The sequence below is a fragment of the Microtus pennsylvanicus genome, chromosome 2 (assembly GCF_037038515.1).
Source record: "Microtus pennsylvanicus isolate mMicPen1 chromosome 2, mMicPen1.hap1, whole genome shotgun sequence".
Lineage (NCBI taxonomy): Eukaryota > Metazoa > Chordata > Mammalia > Rodentia > Cricetidae > Microtus > Microtus pennsylvanicus.
In genome coordinates this window covers 132,502,537-132,514,963 of record NC_134580.1, presented here as the reverse complement: position 1 = coordinate 132,514,963, position 12,427 = coordinate 132,502,537, and the positions used below count along the sequence as shown (strand labels likewise).

Genomic DNA, 12,427 nt, shown 5'->3' with positions numbered 1-12,427 from the left:
TTTGGTTTTTGTTGTTGCTTTTGTTTGGAGACAAAATGTCATGGGTAACCCTAGATGGCCTGGAACTGGCTGTGTAGACCAGGCTGGCCTCTAACTCAGAGATCTGCCCACTTGCCCTATCTCCTAAGTGTTGTGATTAAAGACACGCACCATCTTAAGAGGATATTTGTGGCCCAAATATCGAGTGGACCGAGCACGACAGCTAGAGAAGAATCCCACTTGCGCAACGAATCCTGTCTAGAGCCTGGGCTACGTAATGTGTATCTTACCTGCGTACCACATCTGCTAGTTCTCACTCTACAGAGACCAGTGGTTTCCACATGCTTGTTGGCACCCTGCAGGCTTATGAATCCTTTAGGGTCTTCAGGAGGAAAGCAAAATACCACCAGTTCATTCCCTTTCCTCACCTCACTCAGAGTAATTCTGAAATTACTGGCTTTTTACATTAGACTTTGGTGTCAGTTTTCCTAAAGAAAGTTTACCTCAGTTAAAAACTGTCTGAAAATGCTGACCTGTTATATTCTTGCCCCCACAGGAGAGTAGACGAGTCCTGACTCTATGTGCCCAGTTCCTGAAATGGAAGCTGCCCCGGGAAGTGTACTGCAAAGATCCCTTATACATCAAACCGAATGAAGTTAGAAGGGTCTGCAAATTCTTTGTATGTGAGAAGTAGTGACCCTGTTTCCTCTGCTAGCTTTTAGTGGAGACACATGACATGCGGGAAACATTTCCCACGCTATCCCTTCACAGCAGTAGTTAAGCTCCATGTTCAAGAGGTAGATCTCTTTTCTATAGTTCTGATTAGTCACAAACACACGTTTTTATGTGTATGTGCACACACATTGAGTGTGCCACAGTGTGCAAGTGGAGGTCAGTGGACAACTTCCAGGAGTCAGTCCTTGCCTTCCACCTGTGAGGGAGGGGCTTTCATTCCTGCTGCTGTGAGTCTCCCTCTCCGTCTCCCATCTCACTGGAGGGATGCTGCAATTACACACCTGGCTTTTGTTATTTGGGTTCCAGGGATCAAATTTGAGTCCTCAGGCTTGCACAGCAAGCACTTTACCCACTGGGCCATTTCACCAGCCAACAAATTCACTACTGACACATTGCTTCACATGTGCAAAAGGCTGGCGTGGGGGCACACACCTGTAATAGTGCACTCAGGAGGCTGTCTGAGTGAGTTTGAGGGCAAGCTGAGCTATAGAGGAAGACCTTGTTTCATAATAGTAATAACAAAGTGACCGATAAACTAGAGAGCCCCACTAATTGCATCAGAAGCTATAAGGTCAGACTGATAGTATATAGTAAACAATTTTTACTTGGGCTAGGCTTGGTGGTGCACACCTTAATCCCGGCACTCAGAATGTGGAGGCAGATGGACTTCTGTAAGTTCAAGCCAAGCTGTTCCAGGGTAGCCAGACCTATATAATGAGACTTTGTTGAAGTAACAACAACAAATGTTCACATGAGATGAATTGAAATAATTATGCATTGTCTTCACGTCTCTAGCCCTTTGCTTGATATAGTGGATTGTCTTATTTTGCATTAGAGCATTAGTCCCTAAGAACGGACTGCTGTAGTATGTGGCCTTATAAGAAGAGACAGCACCTTGCTCAGCCTAAATGTAGTATGAGGGCCTTGGACCTTCCCCAAAGCAATGTGCCTCACCCTCTCTGAAGGGTGGATGGGGAATGGAAGGGGGAAGCTAGAGGGAATGGGAGGAGGGGAGGAAGTGGGAACTGGGATTGGTATGTAAAATGAAAAAAAATAGTTTAAAAAAAACCCATAAAATAAGAAGAGGGCAGCATGTCACTAGCCCTGAGACCCAGATGCCATCTTCTTTTTACAAACCCAGCAGAGCCTGTATGATTCAGGGTAGCTTTAGAAGGGCCATGCACAGTCTTCTAGAAACTGATTGTAGTAGAACCACCTGGATCCCATATTGAACTTTTAAGAAACTAAAATAGGCCTTTAATCCCAGCACTTGGGAGGCAGAGGCAGGCGGCTCTCTGTGAGTTCGAGGCCAGCCTGGTCTAGAAAAGCTAGTTCCAGGACAGGAACCAAAAAGCTACAGAGAAACCCTGTCTCAAAAATAAAAAATAAAAATAAAAAAAAAAGAAACTAAAATAGAAACTCCAAGTGGAAACTAATATGTGCCAGGAAGAGACGCCTACAAGTACTTAGAGCTGGGTTGATTAGGCAGGAAGAGCCGGTAGGGAAGTTAAAGCTCAAGGTGGCATTTAGAGGGGAGAAGACAGAGGTGCAAAGAAGCCAGGGTGACTTTAAAGGTGTCATGGGCAGGTGTGCGCAGTGGGTATTCTGAGGAGTTAACTACTGGGGCTTCTATCATGGCAAAGCAGTCACTGTGACGGTCACTGTAGCAATTCAGGAACTGCCTACTCACCTGCTACTTTGTTATATACTCTTCCCATCAACTTAGGGAGAAAAAAGCAAGGGGAAAATAAACATCCTAGACCAAACCCTAATGTATTCCAGGGATCCCAAACTTCCCATCAGAAGAACAGCTGTCTTGTTTATAGGTAAAAGAAAACCCTTTCATTTGTATAGCTACCTTATCCCTTCCTATGTTGTGTCCAGTGTCCTGTCTTTTCTTTAAATAGAATGTATTGCAATCATATTCACCCCATAACCCCCTTTTCCCTCACCCATTCCCATTGATCCCCTTCTTCCCAAATAGTCTCTCTCCTACTTTCATGTCTTGTATTTTCGTGACTCAATGAATTTATTTAGGGTTACCATAGGAGCATGGGTAAAGGGTTATTTACAGGAGCCTGGGTAACTTACAAGTGACTACCCCTGAGGAAAATGTTTCTTCCTTCACGTTGCCCCTCCCAGCAACCATTACCTGCCCATAGGTCCTCAGGGAGGTATACAAACCCCTTTCCCCAGGAATCTTTGTAACTGCCTAGAAATCCTCAGGGTATGTGGGGACTCCTAAGTCCTTGGTGCCAGAACGTCACTGGGCCCAGTCCTGTGCAGGCCATGACAGCTGCTATGAGCTCGTGAGTGAAATGTCTAGAAGATATTCTACAACACACCTGTTCCTTCCACTCATGCATCCCTTCTGCCCCCTCTTCTACAGTGTTACCTGAGCCCAGGGCTGGGAGACAGATGTCTCAGGGCTGACACCCAATAGTCTCTTATTCTCTGCACTCTGACCCTGAACTCATGGCAGTTCTCATGCTTGAGCTTCCCAAGTGCTGGGATTACAGGTGTGAGCCAGAATGCCTGGCTGGAGTTTATTTGTTTTGAATATGCCTTATTAACAAAAAGCTAATTCTGCTATCTGCTTAGATTATTAAATAATAAAAATAAGATTTACCATCTTGTGTTTAGGGATCTTATCAAAGTATGTGGATCCCAGTGAGCTCAAGATGAAGGGTACTGACTGGATAGAGAATGGTAAGTAATGACATACTTGGATGTTGAGTTCACTGCTTTGGAAGGTATCTGGTTCTGTGACTACGGGCAGCCTCTGTAGCACAGCTGAGTCTGGCATCCAAAACTCTTGGCTTATGCAGCAGTAAAAGCACAAGTGACTATAATTCAATTAAATTTTGGTCTCATCTAAATCTAAGACCCCTGAGGAAGGATATGATCCTATCTGTCTGGAAACAGCTTTACTGACTGTCTAAGGGGGAATCCTAAATTTTGTCAGAAAGTAAACCTTATCTTTCTAGAAATCTGTCTTAACAAATTATGGAAATGTCTCACATGAACCTCGGAGACTGCCCCACTGTCTAAGCAGCTGTGCTATAGAGTGTAGGACTTCGCACGGGGATGCTTTATAGCCATCTAAGGCAACCATCAGAACTGTTTTTACAACGGTCAGTGGGTGAAACTTTCTGTAACTGTAGAGCTCTGCAGACTGAGCTCAAAGAACTCTCACGCCCATTTAAGAATAGTTGTGTAGGAGACATAGCTTACTGGTAGGATGTTTGTGTAATATGTGCAGATGTAGCTTGGCATTAGGGTTCAATCCCTAGCACTGGAGGGAAAGGTAGTTGGGAAAGGTAAAGAAATGAAAATGCACATCCTTAATCCAAAATCACTACTTTCATAACCAAGTTAAAAATCTAAACAATTTGCTTTTTTAATTTTATTTACATAGTACGTGTATGGAGGTAAGAGGATAAATTGCAGGAGTGACTCTTTTCCTCAGCCATGAGGTCATGGGGATAGACCTCAGCTCGTCAGGCTTGGTGGCAAGTGCCTTTACCCACACACTACATTTCCTTCCTTCCTTCCTTCCTTCCTTCCTTCCTTCCTTCCTTTCTTTCTTTCTTTCTTTCTTTCTTCTCTTCTCTTCTTCTTCCTCCTCCTCCTCCTCCTCCTCCTTCTTTTTTTTTCTGAGATAGAGTTTCTATGTGTAGTCCTAGCTGTCCTGGAACTTACTCTGTAGACCAGGCTAGCCTCAAACTCACAGAGATCTGCTTGCCACTGCCTGATTGGTGTAATTAAAAGTGTGTGCCACCATTGCCCAGCTTCCACTAAGTCATCCTGCAGGACCCAATTTGCTACTTTTAAAAACACAGTAATTATTGAAACAGGTAGGGAATAAAACTTATATAAGGAAGACAATGCTGATTTTCCTACTATTTAGTTTATGTGTAGGAGTGTTTAATATATGTGTGTGTGTCATGTGCATACCTGGTGCTTGCCGCTCTCAGAAGAGGGCATAAAGATGCCCTGGAATTGGAGTTGTACAAGGTTATAAACCATGTGGGTGCTGGGAACTGAATCCAAGTCCTTTGCAGTAGCAGCAAGTACTCTTAACCACAGAGCCATTTCTCTATCCCCTGATCCATCACATACTTCTCACTAACTTCTACCATTTCTTATAGATATTAAGACATTCTAAAACAGCAACAGCAGCAACAGAAATCAGCCAACCTTGGTGGTGTACACCTGTAATCCCAGTACTTGGGAGACTGGGAGAAAGAGTGTGAGTTTGAGGCCAGACTGGGCTACATAATGAAAAAGAAGAAGAAAAGAAAGCCATGTAAATTATAGTATGGAGTAGGATACTGTATGACTGACTTTTATTTCTTACCTAAAACACTTGGGGAACAAAAGTTATATTTCCACAAAGAGTAACTCAGATAATAATGAGATATTATTTCATAAGACAAGCAATACCCCTAAACTCAGGAGGTAGAGGCAGGAGGCTCATGAGTTCAAGGTCATACCAAGACCCTGTCTTAAAACAAAAAAAGTTTTTGGATCACAATGTTCCATTTGAACAACAGTATTAAAGCAAAACAGTGTACAGAAAAAAAGATCATGAAGACACACTCTTTGTTTCTAGACAAGGTTTCTCTGTGTAGCTCTGGCTATCCTGGAACTTGATCAGTAAACCAGGCCTCGAACTCAGAGCTGTCTCCCAAGTGCTGGGATTAAAAGACATACTTTCTAAATAAAAGCAATTATCCATAGGTTGTAGAATCATACCCACTTGAGCAGTGGTGGCATACGCCTTTAATCCCAGCACTCGGGAGGCAGAGGCAGGAGGATCTCCGTGAGTTCAAGACCAGCCTGGTCTAGAAGAGCTAGTTCCAGGACAGGCTCCAAAGCTACAGAGAAACCCTGTCTCAAAAAACAACAATAATAACAAACAAACAAACAAAAAAGAATCATACCCACTTGAGTTCTTCTGATGCTTACATGTCTTATCTAAGTGTTCTATATAACAAACTTGTACTTCTTCTTCTTCTTTTTTTTTTTTTTTTTTTTGGTTTTTCGAGACAGGGTTTCTCTGTGGCTTTGGAGCCTGTCCTGGAACTAGCTCTATAGACCAGGCTGGCCTCGAACTCCCAGAGATCCGCCTGCCTCTGCCTCCCGAGTGCTGGGATTAAAGGCGTGCGCCACCATCGCCCGGCAAACTTGTACTTCTTTTGTCATAGGAAAATATAAAAGCTAAAACTTTAAACTGGGCATGTCAGTTTGTGTCTGATATCTCAACTACATGGTAGGCTTAGGCAGAAGAATGGCCATTCAAGTTCAGCCTGGGCAATATAGGCAACCTGTCTCAAAAACAAAACAAAACAACCCATTAAAAATTGAAAAATCGCCGGGTGGTGGTGGCGCATGCCTTTAATCCCAGCACTTGGGAGGCAGAGGTAGGTGAATCTCTGTGAGTTCAAGGCCAGCCTGGTCTACAAGAGCTAGTTCCAGGACAACCTCTAAAAGCTACAGAGAAACCCTGTCTTGAAAAAAAAACCAAAAAAAAAATTGAAAAATCCCTCAACTGAAGAATGGATAAGGAAAATGCGGTACATTTACACAATGGAGTACTACACTGCAGAAAAAAGTAACGACATCTTGAATTTTGCAAGAAAATGGATGGAGCTAGAAAATATTATTTTGAGTGAGGTAACCCAAACATAGAAAGACAATTATCACATGTACTCACTCATAGGTGGTTTTTAAACATAAAGCAAAAAAAGCCAGCCTACAAACCACAATCCCAGAGAATTTAGACAACAATGAGGACACTAAAAGAGACTTACGAGATCTAATCTACATAGGAAGTAGAAAGTAGAAAAAGACAAGATCTCCTGAGTAAATTGGGAGCATGGGGACCTTGGGGGAGGGTTGAAGGGGAGAGGGAAGAGGCAGGGAGGGGAGCAGAGAAAAATATAGAGCTCAATAAATGTCAATAAATTTTTTTTAAAAAATTGAAAAATATGCCAGGTGGAAGTGGCACACGCCTTTAATCCCAGCACTAGTGAGGCAGAGGCAAGCCGATCTCTGTGAGTTTGAGGCCAGCCTGGTCTACAGAACTATGTCCAGTACAGCCAAGGGTACATAGAAAAACCCTGCCTCAAAAGCAAAGCAAACAAACAAACAACAACAAAACACTAAGACAAAAAAATTGCAAAATACTAGCTAGGCATAGTGGCATATGCCTTTAATCCTGGCACTTGAGAGGCAGAGGTAGGTAGATCTTTATGAGTTTGAGGCCAGCCTATTCTACATAGTAGGTTCTAGGACAGCCAGAGGTACATAGTAAGACCCTGTCTCTAAGGGGGAAAAAAAGGCTGGGCAATGGTGGTGCAAGCCTTTAGTCAGGAGGCAAATCGAGTGGGCCTCTCTGAGTTCAAGGCCAACTTGGTCTACAGAGCAAGTTCCAGGACAGGCTCCAAAGCTACTGAGAAACTGTCTCAAAAAAATAAAGAAAGGAAAGAAAGAAGAAAAATACTACAAGGGAATAATGATTTAAGAGTTAACTTTTAAGAGTAAGGCAGGAAGTTAAGAGGTTAACATTAGACAGAACTTGGCAAGCCAGATAATTTTATTTTAGGCAGACTACTTAAAATATAGCTATTGCAAAAGAACGAAATACTTAGCAATTCAGAAAACAGTGGGTTTTACAGGTCAAAATTGGAATCAATTCACCAATGGACAGACTTTCAGACAGCTTCAGGAAAAGTTGCCTTTTTATCTCAGCTACTGTGGTTTGTTGGCTACCTGATATCTAGACCGTATTCGTTTCTAGAACCCTCCAGTCTTGTTTTCTTCCATGTAGACCTGAGAGAACTGTTACAAGACCCTGAGCCCTCCTTGCGCATCATCGCCTCCCAGGCACTGTTCCGAATCCAGAGAGGAGGGAGTCAGCCAGAAGAAGCCCATAAAATAGTCTGCAGGTTGAGGAAGCTCTTCAGCTGTCTTCATACTTAAAATGTAAAACACATGACCACAGGTAAGAGCGAATCCTTCTAGAAACCATAGAAGTGACATACTCCATTTTCTTTCTTTTTTCAAATGTTACCATATTTCAAATGTATCTATGAATGTGTGGAGGTCAGAGGACAACTTGTGGGAGTTCCTTCTCTCCACAATGGGATCAAACATAGGCTGTTAGGCTCTGTAGCAAATATGTTTACCCATTAAGTTGATCTTCCCAGCCTGTATTCCGTTTTTCTTTCAGACTTAGGCAACCCTAGCATGAAGCTACTGTGCACTTAGTTACCTCCAACATTATCCCCGCTTAAAAAGCATCGAAATAGTTAAAATATATCAGGGAGTTAAGTTCTTGGTTTAAATTTGCAGACATAGTAAAAACTGTCATGAGTTTGAGTCATGTAGACATCCACAAGTTTAAGTGCTGCTCACTGCTTTAAAGAGACAGAGGGCGGGGTGGGCTTGTTGGGGGGATAGTCAATGGAAGAGTAGGAGTGTGCACGCTCAACAGGTGAGAGGTCCTGGGTTCGGTGCACAAAAACAAACAGGTCATGTGTGTAACCCCAGCACTTGGGAGACTGAGGCAGGAGAATCAGGTATTTAAGATCATTCTTGAGTTTGAGACTAGTCTCTACTTCATGCAAGTCTGCTATATTCTATCAAAAAAAAAAAAAACAACTTGGGGGCTGGAGAGAACTTAGTGGTTAAGAGCACTGATTGTTCTTCTAGAGGTCCTGAGCTCAATTCCCAGCAACCACGTGGTGGCTCACAACCACCTATAATGAGATCTGGTGCCCTCTTCAGGCCTACAGGCAGGAAACTGTATAAATAAATAAATCTTTGAAAAAAAAAAACCAACAAGATTTATGCAGCCACCTTTAATCCCAGCTCTCAGGAGGCAAAGATAGGCACATCACTGAGATTTCCAGGCCAGCCTGGTCTATATAGTAAATTCCTAAGTAACAACAGAAAAAACAAAAGAAAAATTCCAAATAACTATCAGTGTTGCGGTGTTAGTATTGTTGGCTTTGTTGTTAAGGCTAATTGATTAAGGACAAGAAATACCAGTCTATTTTTACATTTTCATACATAAGGCCTTTCTTCTTCCAATTCCTTTTGATGCCTGTGAACAATAGCAAAACTCTGACAGGGTTATAATGCTGAATCTATCCCAGTCTATATAAAGTCCCCACTCCTTTCCCCCCATGTTCCTAATTTCTCCAACTACTGCTGCCAGGCCCTTGGTGGCCCTAAGGTGGAATCTGTTTACTACCTACTGCCCACTTTAAATTTAAATGAAGAAAATGTTCTCAGAAGATGAGTTTTTCTAAGAAACATATTTAGTTAGGCTGGAGAGATGACTCAGGAGTTAAGAGCACTGACTGCTCATCCAAAGGACCAGGGTTCAATTCCCAGCACCAACATGGCAGCTCACAACTGTCTGTAACTCCAAGCTCTGATACCCTCAAACAGACATACATACAGGCAAAACACCAATGCACGTTAAAAAAGAGAAAGAAACAGATTAGTTTATGTTGAGTAAATACTTTAATAACTTCACCTAGAAGGGTGGAAAATCCCTAAGGACATACTAAAAATGAGGTATTAACTTTCAGGCTCTTGTGTTTAGTGGAGAAACCTAAGCAGAAAGCCAGAGCTGAATTCCCTGGGGTGATATGGAGAGAAAAGAAATGTGACAAGGCAGATGAAGAGCCAGCAGTGAACGGCACTGTTTGTGTTGTCGAGTGAGCGACTGAATCTGTATTCACCTTCTTTCCCAACTTTCCCTGCTATCCCTCTGCTGAGATGTCTTTAGGAACAAATTCCTCTATGGTTCATATTGAGTGGGATGTGGCAATCTGCTAGGTGTAGCTCCAGGAGGTTCAAAATGAAGACCTTAGTTGCCTGATGGATTCAGATATGTTCAACATATATATAGCCTGTGGGCCACAGGTATCCTACGCCTACATCACAGTGTCACATTGGACATTCACTCTGAGTCAGAGTCAAGACTCGCTAAATCATTACATATAAATCACTACATATAAGGAATGCTAACTAAACATACATTTAAATTACATTCACCCCTCATATTCTCCTTGACTCCTGTAGTATGAATTCTAATTGTTCTTTGTTTCTTTGTTTGTTTTTGTTTTTTTTTTTTTTTGAGACAGTTTCTCTGTGTAGCCTTGGCTGTCCTAGAACTAGCTCTTGTAGACCAGGCTGGCCTTGAACTCTCAGAGATCCGCCTGCCCCTGCCTTCCTAGTGCTGGGATTAAAGGCGTGCGCCACCACTGCCCGGCTCCTTTTCAATTCTTTATTCACTTTATTATCTTTGTTTTGCAGATGGAGAAACTGAGGAAACAAATATGAAATTAAGTTGCTCTGGGTCACACAACTAGTAAAGGGCAAAGCCAGGATAATCCAAGTATTCTGACTCCTACACCCACATCCTGGGTTAGTCTGCTGTATTCGTCGACATCTGCTCTTTCTTACAGATGGGAATAAACACAGATCTGCTTTATAGTTCATCTCAGTTGCTGAATTTGTGCTCCAAAAAACCCTCATGCAACCAAGTATGTTTGTAGTGACACAGAGCCTCCAGTGTTTAATCAAATTCCAGGACTGACCTCTTATTTCCTAAAGATAGCATGCTGTACATTTTGTTCACAGAGAACATCCATCCATCCTGTATTATAAAGATAATGGAGTTCTATAAAAACTGGTGGTTTTCTTGAAACTTTTTTTCAGTGCTTGGTTTGAGTTCATGCACTCTTCCATTCCAGGGTGGAAAGAGACCTGTAGGGATGGAAAGATACTCATTTCTAAATTTTCATTGAAAAAGTGAGAGAACAAGCCAGGCTTCGCATTTTCTGCCTCTATCCCAGCACTTGTGAGGCAGAGGTGGGAGAACTGTCACAAGTTCAAGGTTATCCTGATCTATATAATGAATTCCAGGCCAGGCAGAGCAAGACTCTGTTACAGAACGAGTCAATGAATTCCCTTTTCTTTTTTTTTTTTTTTAAAATTATTATTGTGAGGAGGCAGAAATTCTTAATAAATAAATAAATTTAAAAAAATATTATTTTTATTTTGTTTCTATGGGTATTTTGTCTACATGTATGCCTGTGCACCACGTTTGTGCGTAGTGCCCTTTTCAAATCCACAAAAGCAAGGGCACTGTGATTCCAGAGGCTAAGCTGAGGATGTAATTCAGACCTCTAGTACCAGAACAGGACTGAATGACCCCTTTCTTTCTCAGATTTTGTACTGTAGTTCTTTTCCCTCCAGGGAGATTTTATTTTTTGACTAGTGCCACCAACAGGTGGTCTCAAGCATAAAAACGCTTATTTTATTTATATTTGTTAGTTAAAATTCATTGAAGTACATACTGAGAGACATGGGACTACTGCTTACTGAACTACCTCAGAACCTGGGAACTTGTATAAGTGCCTAATAGTGATAATACTAATAAGTCTGTTAAATCCAGATACTTCATTATTTTTATATAAAGCTATCCTTAGAAACAGGTTAGTAGTTTTTATTGATTTTTCTAAAAAATGTATGAAACAAAGGGTCTAGGCTTTAATTTTGTCATATGTTGAAAAAAATTGAAAACAGTACAATGTTATTTTAATATTACATATTAAAATATATTGTTCATTTTCTATTACTGATACACTCATGCCTTTATTATTTTTGATTCTCACTTTTTTAGTAACTGCTTTGCTTTCCTGCCCTTCACTGGGACACCTATTTCATAAGAGCTTCTTGTGGGCATTATGGCTTACTCCATTCAAGATCAGCCTGGGCTGTGTTAGACCCTGCTTCAAAAACAAATAGGGGCTGGAGATAGGGCTCCACAGTTAGCTTGGCTTTCTGTACCCCTGTTGGTCAGCTCACAACTACCTGTAACTCCAGCTCCTGGGAATCCAATGCCTTCTTCTGGCCTCTGTGAGTGTGTGTGTGTGTGTGTGCGCGTGCGTGCGCGCGTGTATGTGTGTGTGTCTGCATGCACACATGAACAACTAAGTCTTTTACAAAACAAAATTTTTTCTATCATTTTAAAAGACTATTATACAAATAAAAAACAGGGCTGGGGATGGGAAAGAGCTCTCAGGTAACAGCCCAGCAAGAGAAAATATGCTAGGTAAAATTATAAGCTAGGTTTATCTGTCCTTTCTACCCCACCCCACCCCAACTTGGCTCTGTGCTTCTCCATCTCTTTCGTGGGGATGGATCTAAGGCACTTACTACTATGTGTAAATGATCAAAAATGCAAGGCTTAATGAAGTTACAGTCCCAGAACATGACTCTGAAGCCCAAATCATGAAAGTTTACAGAGTGTAAACTGAACAGAACAGAAAAGGAAGTAAGAGTTAGAGTAAGGACAGGGAATGGAGACTTTCTTTTATACCTGAGGCCATATCTCTCATGCTTTGTCTTTCTTTTCTTTTTTTTAAATTTTTAAAAAATATTTATTTATTTTATTATGTTATATACTGTCTGTGTGTATGTCTGCTGGCCAGAAGAGGGCACCAGACCTCATTACAGATGGTTGTGAGCCACCATGTTGTTGCTGGGAATTGAACTCAGGACCTTTGAAAGAGCAGGCAATGCTCTTAACCGCTGAGCCATCTCTCCAGCCCTCTTTGTGTGTGTGTGTGTGTGTGCGTGTTTCCCAAATCTATAGATGAAAGTTTCTGTCCTGCCCAACCCCACA

The 12,427-nt window shown here is 41.8% G+C and overlaps 1 protein-coding gene across 1 annotated transcript in view; it reads left to right on the top strand.

The window, feature by feature from the left end:
* Mroh8 (maestro heat like repeat family member 8) overlaps positions 1 to 10,760 on the top strand; it is an 85,428-nt gene extending 74,668 nt beyond the window's left edge. The window contains exons 21-25 of the mRNA XM_075962821.1: positions 536 to 658; positions 2,441 to 2,540; positions 3,358 to 3,423; positions 7,550 to 7,723; positions 10,051 to 10,760. Of these exons, the coding sequence (XP_075818936.1) occupies positions 536 to 658; positions 2,441 to 2,540; positions 3,358 to 3,423; positions 7,550 to 7,701 (441 nt within the window). The 3' untranslated portion in view covers positions 7,702 to 7,723; positions 10,051 to 10,760. The remainder of the gene's footprint in view (positions 1 to 535; positions 659 to 2,440; positions 2,541 to 3,357; positions 3,424 to 7,549; positions 7,724 to 10,050) is intronic.
* Positions 10,761 to 12,427: the final 1,667 nt, after the last annotated feature.